Source organism: Musa acuminata, chromosome BXJ3-4, assembly GCF_036884655.1.
Source record: "Musa acuminata AAA Group cultivar baxijiao chromosome BXJ3-4, Cavendish_Baxijiao_AAA, whole genome shotgun sequence".
Classification (NCBI taxonomy): Eukaryota; Viridiplantae; Streptophyta; class Magnoliopsida; order Zingiberales; family Musaceae; genus Musa; species Musa acuminata.
The window spans coordinates 339,808-358,482 of NC_088352.1; the positions used below are offsets into that span (position 1 = coordinate 339,808).

General features: G+C 35.3%; 1 protein-coding gene across 3 annotated transcripts; it reads right to left on the bottom strand.

The window, feature by feature from the left end:
* Positions 1 to 562: 562 nt before the first annotated feature.
* LOC135636939 (structural maintenance of chromosomes protein 5-like) lies at positions 563 to 18,625 on the bottom strand. Of its 3 annotated transcripts, none has more exons than XR_010496099.1 (30): positions 18,425 to 18,625; positions 18,162 to 18,339; positions 17,927 to 18,080; positions 16,911 to 16,984; positions 13,243 to 13,392; positions 12,937 to 13,041; positions 12,713 to 12,858; positions 10,951 to 11,062; positions 10,686 to 10,841; positions 9,282 to 9,403; positions 9,056 to 9,200; positions 8,891 to 8,956; positions 8,019 to 8,147; positions 7,835 to 7,933; positions 7,532 to 7,697; positions 7,294 to 7,439; positions 7,142 to 7,205; positions 6,927 to 7,051; positions 6,739 to 6,816; positions 5,509 to 5,581; positions 4,491 to 4,594; positions 3,265 to 3,381; positions 3,109 to 3,186; positions 2,909 to 3,008; positions 2,769 to 2,823; positions 1,481 to 1,529; positions 1,316 to 1,403; positions 1,163 to 1,235; positions 956 to 1,100; positions 563 to 877 (listed from the first exon to the last, which is right to left on the bottom strand). XR_010496099.1 is itself a non-coding variant. In XM_065149168.1 (30 exons), exons 1-30 carry the CDS (start codon positions 18,463 to 18,465, stop codon positions 816 to 818), a joined length of 3,159 nt encoding a protein of 1,052 aa, XP_065005240.1. In that variant the 5' UTR covers positions 18,466 to 18,625; the 3' UTR covers positions 563 to 815. The 3 variants fall into 3 exon arrangements, 2 of the variants coding, with proteins under 2 accessions (XP_065005240.1, XP_065005241.1); XM_065149168.1 differs by having other exon boundaries at positions 956 to 1,059; XM_065149169.1 differs by lacking the exons at positions 563 to 877; positions 1,163 to 1,235 and having other exon boundaries at positions 984 to 1,100.
* Positions 18,626 to 18,675: the final 50 nt, after the last annotated feature.

An 18,675-nucleotide genomic window follows, 5' to 3' on the forward strand; every position in this document is an offset into this window, starting at 1 on the left:
ATTAATATTCTTAAAAGAAGACTAGGTGAAATGAAAAGAGGGAAAGACGGTAGTAAGCTTCGATAAATATTTTTAATTGGATGATCGATAATCTAAAAGGCTTAATCTATTGAGGAAGATGGGAGAAAGCTTATGAGATACAGAAATGCATAGATTCACATCCACGTCAATTCAGCTACGGAAATTAGAGATTTTAGAGTCTAAGCTTCATGTTTGTATGTTGTTGTTGACCTTTGATTACAAAAAATTAAAATTTTAAAAAATAAAATAAAATAAAATAAATATAAGATTAATGGGGGGCGGAATGTTTGCCATACGTATGTATCACCATCCTTTTTTTCTCGTGGTTTTTTTTTTTTTTTATTCTCTCTCTCTCTCTCTCTGTTCATGCTGTGGTGTGAACGGGGTGGCTCTCATCTGATGCAGCTTCCTAATACCTGTGCCATATAAAATAAATAATTATTCCACAGCTTTTGGCAATGATCTAAGCGCACTGTCAAATGTCACAGTGAAGATGTGATAGGAGAGAACAAGCCAGCTTAAAATGATGAATGATCTAACCTGGTCCCAGCTTAAAATGAATGATCAATCATTAATTCAGCATCAATCACACAAATAAACTTGCGGCAAATCTTACAAGACTTAAATGCACAATAAAAAGTTAGAATTAATTATTTCACATGCAATTGATATTGCTGCATTGCACCAAAACACAAAACCTCTACTGTGATTCATTTACAAATTAAACACGAGAACTACTGTGAGAAGGCCTTTGAAGGCTTCATAAAGGGATCCATCACCAAAGCCAGTAACATTCAACTGACGCTTTCTCCTGTCAAACCCATCACCGCTCTCCAACATTGACCACCGCTCCACACTGCAACCAATCAATCATTGTTACTTCTGATGAAACAATGACCTAATTTGAGTACAAATCTAATTTTAGCCATAGTACCTTTAGCAGGTTTCTCGATCCAGGGGCCATTCATGATATTCAAAATGCTACAAGCATTACTGTATTCCAGATCAGGAAGCAACTTTGGCGTCAGCAAAAAACACCTACGGGTATACCAGCGTCATCAACACTTTGTGGTATTATCCTGATAAAAACTAAATGAGCATATATAAATAAAATTTTCCAAATCTTATAGATCTTTCTTACTGAGGTGTATTCGGTTGACTGGCTGCTCTGACAAGTTGTTGAAACATTTTTCTTTCATTTATAGGATCCATTCCTATGTTTTAAGAGAGATCGATCAAGGAAATCGTATGATTGTACAAAATCAAAGAAAAATATACCAAGGTGACAGCCTACCTTGATTTATCTCATCAACCACGCGGAAAGGGCAATTTGTAAGATCTTGAAGTGAAACAAGATAAAGAATTGTTGAAACCGAGCGCTCCTGAGATGATAAAAATCAACAGAAATAAGCTCATCAGCGAGGTATATAAAAAACAATAAGAGATGAAGATATGATACCCCTCCAGATTGGTGATGGGCACTCAGCACTTGAAGTTGTCCAGATTGTCTGTCAAAAAGGGCAGTGGGTGACTGATTGGAATTACTAGAACAAACAATGAAAAAAGTACACTTCTCAACAACCAGTAGGCAAGATAGAAACAGCAAGCAGCAAAAAATTGTAGTGCTTGCATGTTTAATGACAAACATAATAATATTCAAGAACAAAACATTTCCAAAATTCAGACATGATTGCTGAGAACAATATGAATGTTCAGTACTTCCAAAATATAATAAACTGCTGGTTTAATGTTTCGTTCAAAGATATAATGTGAACAAACAAAGCTGGTACATGCCAACTGTAAACAAGTTATCATGTTTATATAAACTTAAATAGAGACATTAAACAGATTTGGAAGTTCCACTTTATGAACACATGCCAATATCACACAACATTTCAAAGAAACCTTTGACCTTAAAGCTTACTGAAAAGGATTATTATTTGTTTCTAACTATCTATATGTGACGAGAAAGGCTTTTAAGTTTCAAATGAACCAGATCGGGATCAGCTAAACAGAATGGGATCAAACTGTCTCTATCTGGATTAATTGGTAACTCTCAATAGGTTTTGCAGAAAGATGGCAAACATGTCAAGCTACCAAAATTTCCCAACATTAATTAACTTTCTAATAATGTTTTTTTCTTCAACAATATAAAACTACCAATCACCATTCTAATTGGTCAACATGCCAAAACTAGATCAGAAATAGATTAATACATTACAATTGTTGAAAGCTAACATATAAGGAGGCAGTGCATCATCCTATTAGAAGTAATTGACCCATCCATTACCAAAATTATAGCAACATTTGAAGATAACTTTGTACAAATAATGCCCCTTCCAAGGATAGGAGAAAAGTATCTTTGAGTTGGAATTTCCCCAAAGAGGTTAGTTCCTCTTAAGAGGGTCCTCTACTGCCGTACATCGTAAACAGATGTTTAGCAAATTTGCAACATTTACAAGATTTTTAGTACTTCGTTTAATTCTAAGGATGGACACCAAGGTCAAGAATTATGACCATAAAATACAATATTAAACTCTCAATGAGCAAATATATCGATGAAAGAAGAATTTTGAGTGCGGACAAATAAGTAATAATGCTTCCAATTTCAAGTAGGTGATCAACTCTCCTGTTACAAATCATCTATGTTCTTTTAAATGGGATGCCATTATTAAATAGTTTTTCTTGGTGAATCAACTAAATAAAATAAAAAATTAGATTGACTCATTCTTTAACATGTAGCTGACCTGAACTTCACTTTTATAAGTATTCCATACATGTCAAAATCCATGTCATGCTCATCTGCAAGATGACAAAAGACAATTTAAAGAGCACTAGATACAATTTTCACAGTTCCAACAGTTATTAAAAGATCATTAGCCAATACCAAGTGAAACCTCGCCAGCAACAGCCATCTCTTGAAAGTTACGACTAAAAGTATCATTTATCTTGGCAACAAGATTCCGCAATGTGGGAAGCCAATTTTCCTACAAAATATTATTTCAATAAGAACCCAGCTTAAACATTTCTACCAGTGAAAGCAGTAGAAGATGCATGTCTATTAGCATTAAAGAAGGTTTGTGTAACCTTTAAAGTATCTATCTCCCGCAGATATCTACTTAGTTCCTTGTCATCCACCTCAAGTTTAGCTGCTATGGCATCTATCTGTCAAACAAGGATATTAGTAAAAAAGAATTTTCAGATTGCTCAATAGTTATGACTAAAGACGCTAACTAGATTTACCTTGCATTGACGATTTTCATATTCTTCAAGAATATTCTGATTAAGAAACAGAATCGAGTTTGCTTCAGATATATTATCTTGGATTGCAGCTTCCAGTTCCTCTATTGTACCTGGCATCTGCAATCGTATTGATGAAGCAAGACATTGTTACCAAAAAACAAAGGAATTGACAAGCCACATCCAGCAAACCCAAATTGCTGAGAGTTCGGGCAAGTCAAATGTCATTCTTTAAATCCTAAAATAGAAGATTTCAGAACGGAATATAAATAAAGTATTTAGAATCTGAACATGCAAAAAAGACAGGCTTGAATAATTATAAGGATTTTGCATGTATGTAATGTTTTTCAGAGGCAACATCAATCAATATATTAACAATTAAAACTAAGAAACTTCCTGTCTTCAAACACATACATTATTTACAACACTGTAAAAAGATTCATATATTCAACTTGTATACCATTCTGTACCTACTATCTAGAATTCTTAAAAGCGAAAATAGTCCACATCAGATTAAAATCATTTGCCCGTATAATGTTTATAGATCCATCGATGTCAATATGAAAGGTTCACAATAAACAAGATAAATGTTTTAATCGAGCAATTAATAGTTAATATTTATCATTTAATTTAGCTGTGGACATTCCAAAAGCAAATTTTGTACCTGTTCCAAAAACACATTAAAAAAATAAGACCAAGAAATAATATAAGTCTTTGTCAGCTACTAAAATATAGTACACAACATTGTGCAAAATAATCTACATATTACGTCACATGTACCATAATACAACACAAATAGAACGTAGCAAATATGTGTACTATAGATTGCATATAAGAACTAATAGAATTTGTAATGCACAAATATATGACAAATAAAAATAAATAGTGACATAAAATAAAAATTACAAAATGAAATTGAGGTTTCATGTAGTAACGAAATCATTAACATTTCAAAACAGTAATAAAATTTTAAGATGTTAGCTTCCAAAACCAAATTTATTTTAAAATTTTGAAAATCAATAATTTGTTAGAGTAGTCAATTATTTGAACAGCGGAACAACATAATTAGAAAGCTCTTGATGCCCGAGCTTTGGAATCATATTGACCCAACTTATCCAATCTGAATGTCATTAATTGCAAGGAGTTGGCAGCAAAAGGAAGGCAATCTGAAAAGTTTTTTAAAATTCATAGACCGGATTAGCTTAATAAACATCAAGAATAACTATCACCTTCAAGAATTCCTGACCAAGATCTTCAGTGATAATTGCAACAGATTCAGCATGACGCTTTGCATCACGGAGTTGTTCTTTACACTGCTCAGTTTCTTTTTTGCCTGCCATAATCAGTATAGTGAAGATCAAACATTAAGTTAATTATACAACATTTGATATATATAATTATATATAACATTAAGATGATTTAAAAAGAGAAAGAGAAAGAAAAAGAAAAAGAAAAAGAAAAGAGAAAAGGACAAACAGCTATTAAAAATTAAACAAGTTAGTGCTTGTTACCACCTGTTACAATTTGGTACTGCTGTCTTTACCATCCGGTAAAGTTCAGTGTTCGTGAACTTAACAGATGGTACTACCCATATGATACCGAATAACCGGACAAAATTGGTAAGGGCCCACATCCTGGTTGACTGCCCCACCAGTATGGGAGGTATTTAAACGTTGGATAACATAACTACTAGCATTTGAGTGGTCGAAATCTATTATTGCATGCTATCCATTGGTTGAATCATTATAAATAAATGAGATGCATGTAGAACAATTTCAGGCCACTGAATCCACATTTCCTGGTTCTATGAAACCAGGAACAAGTTTACAGATGCTGCACAGTGTATCCATATCTAATCATGTAAAAACTTTACTGACTTGTTACTAGTGGCAGCTTATGACATTTAACGGCACCCCTATACTTGACATTGTGAAAAGAGCCATCAAAGTGTCAAATTGCAGATTTTTCAGAAGTGCATAAACATATCTTGGTAGATTTTCCAAATATAGAACAAATTATAAGTACTGTACAGTGTAGAAATACCCCAATCATGTAAAAACTTAATTTTTTCCATAAGCTGTCACTAGTCTTGAGTTTATTTACTTTAGACTCCTCAGTTAATTGATACAGTGAACAAAGTCAAAAACTGCATGTACATAATCTCCTTAAATTGTCACATACTGAACATACCACCTAACTGTAAAAAGAAATTGTATAAGGTTTTCTGAAGCATAAAAGTAAACTTACAATTGCCAAAATGTGTAGTTGCTACCAAAGCAGACTTCTCATGTTGCTTGAGATCAGTCTCCATTTCTCTGATCTAAACAATGGTCATATCAGAACAACTATATGAGTTTCTATGAGTAATTAGTCACAAAAAATTGATAGTTCTAACAATACTTGAGAAATCATGATAAGAATAAATCCTTATATCAAGCAAAATGGGAAATGGAGGATGCCTTTTAGGCTACAAAGAAAACAGACTACAAGGACCTGGTATTCAACTATTGGTTTAAATAAAGCCCTTTTTTTATTTTCTTTCATTGACCTCATTGGGCAACTGTCAATTCTGTAACATTTGGAACTTCAAATTATACACGATATTTGTACACATACTGAGAACTACAAAAATCAACAATCTTAAGCTAAACTTCCAACCTTGATCTGCAACTTGATAGATATGAAGTCAGACAAATAATTGATCATTGAACTTTAAAATCAAACCTTGATCATTTCAGAGAATCCTCATAGATATGGATGCTTGCAAATGTTGATGTCCAGACAAGCAAGGAACCTCTTTTCATGACTCACAGCCATCACGTAGGTCACAATGGAGCATCCACAATGGAAGTAAGTCTTGATCTCTTCTGTGGCAACAAACTACCATGTAACTCAGATTAATTTTTCACTTCACGTTTTAATGATCTTTTAGCCTTGTATTTACTTTCTTGTGCATGACTCCTGAGATTGTGTGCTCTCTATTTTAACTCTTGAAATCATATTCCAGTTGGTTACTGTAAAGAAATCATGAATATTATACCTTATACTGTGATTAAACGTTGCTTTGATAGTTGTGTTAGCCTCAGACTACGAATAACGAGTTAGATATGGAAATTAAGCTAGCTCCTTAAAAGCAGCCCTTATTCCTTCTGCAGCTTATAATGCGCAATTAAACCAAAGCATACTAGCAGAATATACTTATCTCCTTATCAACAATCCTTAATTTGACAGAATCTACTGAATGGGATAATGATGAGTATAGCAATGAGCAAAAGAGACAAAAGAAATAAATTTAACCATAAAAAAAAAATAACATACATAAGTGACACAAGAGATTACAAAATTGTAATTCTAATGCAAAAGAACTTTACAGTAACTAAATGATTCAACGTGTCAAACTTATCCAGTAAAACTGCCAACAATAAGAACCTAAGCGATTAATCAACAATCAGCAATGTTAATATTAGGAATATTCACCTTTCCATCAAGCTCCAACGACATCATGTGCTTCTCAGCACATTTCCATTTGAGAGCAACTGCCTCAATCAGTGAATTCTGAAGATAAACCCATAAAATGTTTAGGGAAGGTAGAAATAAGAGACAAAGCTGCAAATATACACTAGATGGATCTTAGGTGCAGAGATATGCATCTGATACAGCCTGACTTTAATTTTAATTGCCATTTGGAATCGTTTCTCGTTCAACTTAGCAGCTTGATCAAGAAGCTTTTTTGTGCCTAACTCCAGGTCATCCTCTTTGTTGAGGGAATCAAGTTTGCATCTCCTTTGTACTGAAAAAATAATCATTAAATCAACCATGTTACAACACATACAATTTTATCAGTAGTTAAAAACATAAATGCAACTGATGCAGCATGTACCAACAAGACGTTCCAGGTCACAGCGCTTCTTCTTCGCAAGTTTGTAAGATTGGGTTATTTGATCCTGTGGAAAATTTGAAGGAAAAGTAAGATCTAAATCAACCATGAAGAATAACCTGAATGAGTTATATAGATGTCTTTTGGCAACAAACCTGTTGTTTGTGCAAATTAGCTTCTTCATCTTCTAATTGTCTCTGTTGTGCCTGAAGCATTTTCAAGCTACCTTCCAGTTCCCCAATCACTTGTTCTAGCTCAACCTTCGTAGACTTGAGGTTTTCTAAATCGCCAACATCCACACCTACAGAAGTAGCATCATTCAGCCTAGTGAGTGTCACAATGCATATTCACTCATAAGAATTAATTAGAACTGAAAAGGATACTAAATCTTACTGCACGAGAAAAGACGCGAGGGAGGGACTGAGTCGACTAATGCTGAGATGTGGCCACCATATCTTGACATGGACCATCGATAGTGACTCTCTGGAGTCCACAAATCCAATATTCCTAGACGTGACACCTCATCTGCCCTCCGGTCAGTATCACGTGAACCAATGTACTAAATAGAAAAGAAGAGTCATACAAGCATAAACCACTGAATGAAACATAACATTGATTCTGCCATATTCAATTATAAATTTAGGATCCAAAGCTATATGACAAAATCGCAACCATGGTTCAGCAAAGCAAGCATACAGATTTTTCCAAGGCAGCCTGGCTAATCAAAACATCTTTAACAGCATCAGGAGCTTCAAAAACTTGATCAAGCCTATTGTAGATACCAAGCTCACGCATCTGCAAACAAATTAAACTACTACTTACCAAGAAATTCCACTATATAGAATGCTGAACATTAACTAGATCAGCTATATTCAGTTACCTCATGTGAAACTTGAAAGAGCACTCTATTGATGCCTCTACCTTCCACATAATTTAGAATTGGGATATCATATGATTTAAGATTTCTAACTAGGAAATCTCTATCTGCTGAATCCTGAGTAATGAATGACTGCAATGAGAAAAAAAACAATATTAGACAGAAGCGGGGGTAAGCCATGATACCATGCTAAGATTGCACCTTTGACCCCTCATTTAGACAGTGTACGAGTCAAAAGTGCAGCCCCTCTGCTTTAACTGGGAACAATGATCCTCTCTAAAGCCCACATTGTTAGGAGCCTTTAACAATGAGCTTCCCTTTCTCAGAAGAGGAAAGGAAGAAGATGAGGAAGAAAAAGAGATGAGGGAAAATTAAAAAAAGGATGTAGTTAACATGTAGCTAGCCTTAAATGAAAGGATATCAACAGAAAAAAACAATATATACATATATATATATATATATATGATGCTTACAGATCCTCCCATGGTCACTACCTTTATAGTCTTAATCAAGGTTTACTGTACCGCTTAGTACGGAAGGTACGTACTGATCCAACAGGAGACCGATATAGGTGGTACATTAGTACAACCTCATATACCATGTGTTGATATACTCGGTATGGCTCGATACAGCTCGGTACATACCGTAACAACAACTGGTTGGTACACTAGTACAGACTGGTAAGGCGAACCATGGTCTTGATGCCAACTTATGTGAATAGCATGAAAAGAACAAGGTTCATGACCCCATATAGTTGGGACATTACAGCATACATCAGCTTGGAGAAACATTTAGCAAATGTTTCATATGTATTACAAATTAGAATGCATAGAACAATCTTGCATGCGAAGTTGGATAAAATGATATTACAGTACCTTCCATATGTAGTTAGGCACATGCCTTTCCAAGTAGGAGGCATGAAGCTGATCCGGAACATTTACCTGGGAACAAACCACCAAAGAGTCTAAATTTGTCAAGACACTTGAAAAAAGACAAGCTATCAAATAAGTAAGATCTAATCTAAAACTTGATGGATGCACCTCAAGGAGAACAGGTCCATATACTTCTTTCCTTAGCTCACTTCGATGCTCTTGAACCCACTTGTAAGCCTCTAATATTTTATCTGAACCAGAATTTCGTAAAGCTTGAAGAAGTTTGTTGTTATTGTTTTCCATCTCCTTTAACCTAAATCATTGCAGCCAGCAGTAATTCACATGAATCAAGAAAGCACCTGCATCCAACAATCTATCAGTAAAAACAAACTACCTGTCAATGTACTGCTTCAAGATCAATTTCTTCTGAAGTAAGATATTTTCTTTCTCTTTCCTTTGAGATTTCACTTCATTTGCATTAATTCGGAGCTCAAGTATTTGATTACCTATTCTTTCCTGCCAATTTGAAATGCATTAGTCAAGCAAACAAGAAAATCACAATTAGAAATAAGGAGTATACCATTAACAAGCTTAAGCATTTCAATTCTTTAATTGTCATAGACTATCTGTTTTGATAATAAGCTGGAAAATACAATCTAAGAGAATTTCATGTCAAACCATGATACTGTCCTGCACCATATCAGGAGGGATTAAGGAACTGAAGATAAAAGAAACTGAATGGAAGCAGCCATGGAGAACATGGCCCTAAAGAACAAATATCATGAATCTGCTGTTGATGTTGTATTTATCACATGCTATTAACAACATTTAAACCAGGGAACTCAATTTTTTGCCTAGGCCAGTCTGTACCACTGGTATTTACCGGTCCAGGCAAGAATCTGCCGCTGCTGCTGTATTTACCGGTCCAAGCATGGTGGACCTGAACCATATCAGGTGGTGCAGTCCAGTTTAATTAAAAAACCCTGATCTCTCTCTCTCTCTCTCTCTCTCTCTGTGTGCACATGTTACCTTGGCACTTTCTAGCATATGATGTGTTGGTGTGCCAGAACAGATTGGATCCATGCTGGTCTAGACATGGACCGACAAAATCCCATACCTGAAATTGCATTCCTTGGTTTAAACTAAGTTGTACCTTCAAAAATATTGATTCTCAATAAATTGTGCTAAGCTGGAAAAAGAATATGAAGAAATTTTATTACTTATGTTCAGTTTTAAAATTTTCTTTTATACGATAGATTAACTTATGTACACAGCCATCAGCAAGCAAGTAGAAAATTCATACATCTCTTCCTGCTAAAACTAAAATATCAAATTTATCTGTCCAATTTTAAAATATCATAAGTATATACAATAAGCCTACAAGGAAGCAAGGAGAAATTTCATAGAGGGTACAAAACACTAAAATTTAAAATTTATCCCTTGAAACTTAAAAATATCATAGATATACATGTAAAATTGAAAATATGCTCCCAAAAAATTGAAAACTACAAATATGCCCCTTCAGTCATCAACCATCAGTTTATTGTTTGTTTTTTTATTATGGACAAATTAGGCCCACCTAGCCTTATATGAACCCACCAATTCTAATGTCTGCCATTCATAAATGCCAATCGAACAATTTGACCCATTCCTATAAGTTGAAAGCACCACTCCCTTCCATCCACAATATATAACCATATATACTGATATCATAAAATAATTTGAAGTTTTGGTAAAATGGCAAACATATTCAGCTAATGGACAAACATTATTGATGAAGAATAACAAACCAACATACAATTTCATCTGTTGGAGCTTCATAAATTGGATTATCTGCAAGCTCCTTTTCAGCAGCAAGAAGATCTTCTTTTGCTTTTGTGATCCTTTGTTGACAAGATTCTTCGTGCCTTCTTAGCTCTTCCATTTCGGCATATTTTCCTCGCACTTGCACCACCTAATACAGTAATATTATTTATTTAGCTACTTTTTGTTTGATAATAGAATAGCATATGCTGCCTCATAAAGGAAAAAAACAAAGGCACAAACAAAATAAATGAACTTACCATTTCACTTTCCCGCTCAAAAACTTCCATGCGTTTCTTTGCATTGTCAGTTACTTGATTGCATATTTTCTTGCTAGTTGATTCATGCATTGCTTTCTCTTTCTTCCATTCCCTACATATGACAATGATGACACTAGCTCAGCTCAGGCACCATTTATGCTACTATTAACACAAACAAGTTGATTATACAAGTTGCTTGGTGAAACTTAGATAAATTCAAGTAACTAAACTAAAAATTCACCAAGTCCATCAAATAGCAGGCAATCTATGGTTTTCTCCCATATCTGGAGGCAAAATTGACATGCATCAAAAAGACCAATAACATCAAAGTCAACCATTCTGCTGTATCCTCCAGCTAACCAAGCAAAAATTCAGATTTAGCCATCATAACTTCAAATCCTCGATGTGAATCAGATGCCCACCTTTTAACATGACCATTTCTAAATATTAAACATTTCACCAATCCATTTCAATTGATCGTCTCCTGTCATCATTGTCCTTTACTCTTTATCCTATTTGTACGGGTTTGCAATGTTCAGCTTACTGCAGAGTTTTGTCTAATCAGCTCTCAGACGTGGAAGGTAGATGGTGTTTCCATGAAAAAAATTGTCAATGATTTTGGTAAGCCAATAAAAAAGATGACAAGATGATTTAAGAAAGAAAGAAGAAACAATTGGTAAATGAGAATCTATACTGTAAAGTATAGATTTACATATTACATATCATTGACCATATCCAAGGATTGGCAAAATTCCTACCAAAACAGTTTTTCAAGCATATGTTGAGCTATTCCACACAAGTATAATTCCAATGTCATGACCCGACCTGATTGGATAAGTAACAAATTATCATATTGAGTATGAACTTGTGCCTCATGATGCTTAGCCCCAAGTTAATAGTATCATATCCAATAGACTATTATAGATCAATCTAAATATTTTTCCAATTCCGATGTAAGACTAAATGTTATAATCTTTCCCTCTCAAGGGCTTGACATTCTTGCCAAGCACCAATATAACCTACATCAATCCCTAACATGGTGCATGTGAGGCCTAGTTTAGTGGTAGCTCTATACTATGACGTGCCTTTTAGCTCCGTCCACAATTAGTCCATTCGTATTTGAACCCCTTACCATGCACAATAATAGTTTGGCTCTGACACCTCCAATGGGAAAACGAACTCATTAACTTATTAAATCTAAATCACTGGTCCAAAATTCTAAAGCTCGAGTCTAGGTGGTAGTGTACTCAGCAGGTCCTTTTGTGTCAATCCAAATATTTGTCCACTTCCGACTTAAGATTAAATCAGGATGTTAGATCCAAAGTCATAGTACCAACATGAAGTTGGTTGTATCCATAATTCTATATAAATTAGCTCAAAGAACCAATGTTCTACAGTCAAAAACCATATAAAAAAACTATCATGTTGCATTAATAGGAAAAATCATATATGTCTCCTACACGAGAAACACATGACTAAGATCCATCAAAAAGGCTCATATTTCAGCAAATAACAAGTTTCAGTTAATAGATTAATAAGCTTTTCAAAAAACATAGGAGTTTCACACACAGAATGCATGTTTAGCAATATACTGAGAATTAATCTTGAGAAGCAAATGTCTCTAATCATCTTTTGAAATCAACCATGAACGATCAACCTGAGCTTACATATCCAAGCATTGTGTTCAAAGGGGCAAGTAAAAAGATGTGTACACTGAAATAAGTTATGTGATTATATAACAGAGCTTGTTACGGGTACATACTCTATAGGCCTTTTAAGATCATTCAAAATTTTAGCAGCTTTGTCCATCTTTTTCTTAGCTTCAGTCTCCTGTTTCTTTGCTTCCATATATTCCATTTTCTTCATGTCATATTTAAGCCATGGAAGTTTCTTTTTCATCAAGTCAACCTGTGAATAGCAGAAGGCATCACAGATACTGCAAAACAGTCAAAATATTGATAAAACAACTTTTGACAATATGCTCACGAAGTCTAAAAGTTTCTGCCTTTGGCGAACACGTTCTACATCTTTCTCTAGCTCAGCATTGAGGGTCTTAAGCTGATTTAGAGTATCTCTATTCTGCCTGACACTCTAGAAGGAGCAAGCCAAAAGCACATGTTAAAAATTGTTCCAAGTACTAGCAAGCATCAAGAAAGAAAAAAACAAATGATTCTGCCCTTTTGAGGACCTTAAACAACTTGTGAAAGAACAGATCAAACTAGTAGCTTATTGGTTAAAAGAATTAGGTTTAAACTTTTATACATCATCAAAAAGAAACATCGGAAAGGATACCACTTCAAGTTTCTTGATTTGACCACTTTTCTCAATAAGTTCTTGATGCTGGACTGGCAAGTCAGGATTACCAACAGCTTTTTCTGTTTCTTCTAATAGTTGTATTGGCGTCAGCTTAGCAAACTCGCATACACGATCTTGGGGCAAGAACTATAACATAAATGCACAGAAGAAAAATAATAAGTAATCCAAGAAACACACTACACGGTTAACCAATAGCACATTAATGCAGAAGCAGGGCAAAACACAAGAAAGCCTTACACAGTTTGCATATAGTCAAGATTAGAAACAATTTAATCTAATAAAATTAAGAACTAAACAATCATAAAGAAAACAACAAGTTAGAACTAAGACTTCACATGGAAAATATATTTGAAAGAAAATAACGGATTTTAAACCCAGAATGTTTGATTCTTTCAGCTGTGAAGATCTGAATCGTGTAAACTTCAGGGTGCAACAGAGCATTGGAAGTCGGAAATCTGACTATGATGATATCAGGAATCACCTGTCTTCTCTGATCCTTATGGGATTTAGGGGTTGTTTGGTGAATTTTCTCATACTTCTGTTTGGTATATAGTCTGGGATGGATTGGTGATCTCACTCTACTAGAAGTTGTCTCAAATCAATGCTAAAACTCTTAGAATAACTGGTGCCAGAACTATTTATGAAAATCATTATTTGACCAAGAAAAAGGTTAACTTCTTTTTCATTTTTGTTATGGGTGAAAAGATCATTATGGATGGATGTTTTGATGGTTCTAACTGATGTTTTTCCTAGTTTTCTTTTGACTTCTGCTTACTTCAAAAAAATGTTATGGATCTTCTGATGGTTATTGCTTCCTTTGATGTTTTTTGTTCTTGTTGGTTTTTCTATGTTTGTACTCTCATTACTTTAACTAAAAGAGTTTTGATAGTTTTACCTTTACTTTGCCTCAAAAGAAATAATATGTGCCACAAACCCAGCCCGCCACCCTAAACCTGACAGGAATGAAGGTATGTTTTTAAATGAAAGCCTTTAGTGCAGTGTAAACTCAAGCCTGAATGAATTTACTAAGTCTGCTAAAAAACCTATAATTCTGATTCTAATAAGTAATAACAGCTCAACAAAAAGGAGTTTAACTATAGGGAGTCCAGGCATGTGTCTTTTGGTAAGTTAATGAACATGCCTGATTACCTGATCCTAGGCCTAAGCTATAGGCTTTGGCTGACCCAGGCCATTGCTTCCTGCGCAAAGGACCAATATGTGCATAAAAGAAGATATTATTTTCAATAGTGCATCTAACAGTCTAATCTATGGAGTAGCATTCATTGAAAATGTTGTGATAAAATTAAGAAAACCAAGAAAAACAACAAAAAAAGAGTAGCAGACCATGGAAATCAAAAACTTCTTTCATCCACCTAAATACTATTGAGAATATGGAAAACCTAACCGCCCAGAACACAGTGGGAACTTGTAATGATTCCACTCCCTCGTGATTTTAAAGGCAACTCAACTTGTCACGAACTGAAGGGAAATTTTGAAAATAGAGAAAGATCTAAATTCTTGAAGTAAATTGAGACAAAGGAAAAACACATTTGTTCAAAAAGCTTCCAAGCTTGTCCCTTGTTGATCAATCATAACTCGCATTTTATAGAGAACAAGGATAATAGGTCTATATCAAATGAATTGCATCACCTAGACCATCAAACACCAAGCAAAAGCCCTCATCTTACGCACGCAACAGGCAGTCTCATAATTGAATATTTGACATAAAGGATTTGTTGGTTGAGTCTACAGAACATTTTTTTGACTGAAAAAGTTGACCAATCCCAAGCTGGCTGTTGCATGTGTACAGATTAAGAGGGGCCGACCAATCTCAAGAATGCACCCATCAACAGACCTCTTATTTGTCCTCTTCGTATCTTTTTTTGTAGATACATAATCATAAGAAAATCCTTCAAACAGTACCTCTCATAAAAAGAGGCTATCTTTCTTGAGGAATGACAACATCTATATGAGGGCACATGCAATGTATAAATGCCTAAGAAATGTGGACTAAGTTACCATATTCCACCAATTACACCCACCATCATCAATCAAGAGCAGTCAAAATTCTAGTTCATATTATAACGAGGGGTTTCGAGAAGTCATATCTGACAAGGTTGCACCCTGATAACTTAGGTCGACAAACACAATTAAAAAAGATAAATAAAAGAAAAAAACCATACACTATGATAAGGTCAAGTCTATTGGACCCCTACAAGCATAGATAACCAAACAAAATATGACAACAGAAAGAAGGGCTTATTATTAGTCAATTGATAGCACCTATCACAAGTGAATGATATTGTATTAGTTAATTCATGAACAACTGCATTGACAAAAAGAATTGTCAGATACAATAAATAATCTCTTGATAAATCAAGTTGCAAAAACTAGGGGAATGACAGAGTAAACTCCACCTCACCTTATTGGAGTGGCAAGGGGCTGTTCAACCAAGGAAGAGATATAATTTACAGGAGAAGTTATTTTAAAATTGGTAACTGTTGTTGCTTAGATCCATGAATTTCAAACTCAAAACTGTGACAAATTTTTTCAATAGTTTTATGCTACCATGAGAATATCTATTATTTCTAAAAAATATTACTGATTTTTGTTCCCAAGGAGACATATTTCCTAATGTCGATAACATCATCAAATGCAAAAACCATAAACCCTTTTCAGTACACCTAATTCTAAGAGCATGTATAAAACCAGATGTTATTTGTTGTTATAGAAAAGGAAAGGAAAAGAAAGGAAAGATCTGCACTAATCATCTGTGGGAGAGTAATGGCAGAGAGGAAGGCCTGCATACAACATTTCTATTTCCCAGTAAAACACCCATGAAAAACCTCATACTAGTCATCCAGACCCTATTTTTTTTTCAAAATCTTGGATGCTGACTAAAGATTACTTGTTTAAGTAATGAGAGAACACTAGGTGATTATAATCTGTAGAATCTGATTCTGCCACCAAACAGAGATCCAAGGATTTGGGCTCATATGGAATTCTATGCTAGAAGAGAACAACACAATATCCAGATCCCAAAGAACCAAAAGCATTAGGCAGCTCATATTATGATGAAAACTAGCAGCTTACACCTTCAAATCAACATCTTCTAATATTTGGCCATATCTAACGATAGCTGGCCCAGATCTGACACAAATAACAGATCTAAATGAATGCTTAAAATGACTCACCGGTGGACTTAAATTCAATGAAAGTCAACTCAGTAGAGATAAATGATACTCTAAAACCTACATTAGTCTCAATTTATTTGTATAACATGTATATCAGCAATAAACCTTAATTTGGGGCATTTCTGGACTAGGCCATTAGGATCATGTTACTCACAAAGGGGCCAAAAACATGGAAGAGCACCAAAAAAGACAAGCCTTGCAATGCCAACAACTGCAAAAGATAGCCGTTGACAATTCTTCTGAATAAAGATCAGAATGCAAGGCAGAGGAAAGCTAAGTGCATAAGGCTTATGCTATTAACAGACCCTTTTAGGCATAGAAAAGACTTCATACGCTGCACTGAAAAGATGCAAAAATGAAAATCTAAGGTACCATTAACTTTGGCAACAATAATAATAAAAATTATGCATTGGCCATACAGTTATTTCAAGAAAGTCTTGAATGACTTACTTGCGTCAAATTGTTAATTTGGATATTGAACTTTTGAATAATCGTAATAACATCCCTTTTTGGCACCGCCACACCTGCAATGAAGACTATCCTTTATTCCTGTATTTGAACAAATACTTTATCCTTAAGTCATAAACAATTCAAAATATGGAACAAGGTTCCATAAACTAAAAATATATAATAAAATCATGAGTTCAAGGTACTCATTACCTCTGGAAATTAAACTGCAAAACCAGTGAACCATGAACTAAACAAGGTGCTTCATAAACCAACAAAGAAAATGTTAACAAATGTGTATCGGTAAAAGCATCAGACTGTTATATACTAGTTTCTCAAGAACTTGGGCTCAACTTGGATTACAGTCATGTGAGTTGTACCGTAACAGATTCAGTTAGAGCCTGAGGCTCATACCAAGGCTTACTGGTGAGTGCCTCTCAATCATGGATAAATATGCCACTCAAGGAATCAGACAAAGCTTATATGAACTCTTCAAGCAAAATACGATGCAACTAAAAGAGGACATGGATGATTTTGGCTGTAAGATCATTTGCTTGCACATGAGTGAGGGTTTTAAAGCTCGATGAGGCTTTCCAACAATGAATGAGATTTGTGACATGCACACATATGCTTATAACTTACTTTTTGTTAATGGAGTGCCCGAAAGAACACCTCATTATGATCCGAGAGGAAAAATACATGAAAGTCTAGCCTGATAAAGAAAGCTACTCAAACCGAAATCTCAATTATCTTCGATTTGGATCATTTGCCATCAAGTAATCGTACAGTAATCATAACAAAATATTTCAAAGAAAAAAGAGTAGAAAAAAAAAACTTTTAGTATTCCTGATGATAACATATCAGGACCAAAATTCTACATGAAATATCCTTTTTCTCTTTCGGACAGAGATTATAGGAGCAGGAAAGACGAGTATAAAGAGATCAGCACTTGCCCAGACTAGTCAGGCAGTCGTTAAACAAGAACACTTATCCCCACGAAGTGCGAGAAGAGATTATACCATTAATGGCCCACTCAGACCTGTTCGATGTGTCAATCTTCCTCGTAATGACAATCTTCTCCAGCTCAGTCTCCCCTCTCAAAGATATCTTTATATAACCGGACTCCTCACCCCGCTTCACGAATGCCCCCACACTAGAAGCTCTTCCAAGAAGCTGAAGCAAAAACCCGTCTCACCCTTTTCCTGATCACACACACAAAGATATAGAACAATTGGGTGTGAGAGATAGAGAGACCTGGGGCTCTCCAGCGAGGCCTAGTGCGATGGCGCAGACAAGGGAACTCTTTCCGGAGCCATTGGGACCAATGACCAGGTTGAGGCGGGAGCCGGGCTGACACTTGAGGTGGTCGTAGGTCATGAAGTTGTGGATCTCGATCTCTACGATGTTGCCCGGCAAGTAATCATCCTCCCCTCTGCAATAAAAGTGTTTCACTTCTTGGAGAGGCAACTTCTGTAAGAGAAAGAGCAAGCGAGCGAAATAGGTTCGATCAGGAGTACCTCTGGTTCAGCTTGGAGCGTTTAGCAGCACGGTGCGCCATTAGAGGAAACGGAGAGAAGCCACTCTGTGTCGCCCTCCCCTATTTCTCCATTCTCGAGGGTAGAGCGAGCGAGGAAGAAGATCGTTACTGCATCGGATTGTGAAGCCCTAGGGTTGTTTGGCACACCAAGAGGGTCGCAATGGGACGGGATGCTACATGAGGCGCGAACGTTTTGCCATAAATAAAATAGGTAACTAAAAGAAATTGGAC

Coding starts and splice junctions, on each gene's coding strand:
- LOC135636939 (XM_065149168.1), bottom strand. CDS start 18,465: ATGGCGCACCGTGCTGCTAAACGCTCCAAGCTGAACCAGAG. Junction 3,382..4,490: donor TTGGTCAGGAATTCTTGAAG/GTGATAGTTATT, acceptor ATACGATTGCAG/ATGCCAGGTACAATAGAGGA. Junction 3,187..3,264: donor ATGAAAATCGTCAATGCAAG/GTAAATCTAGTT, acceptor CTTGTTTGACAG/ATAGATGCCATAGCAGCTAA.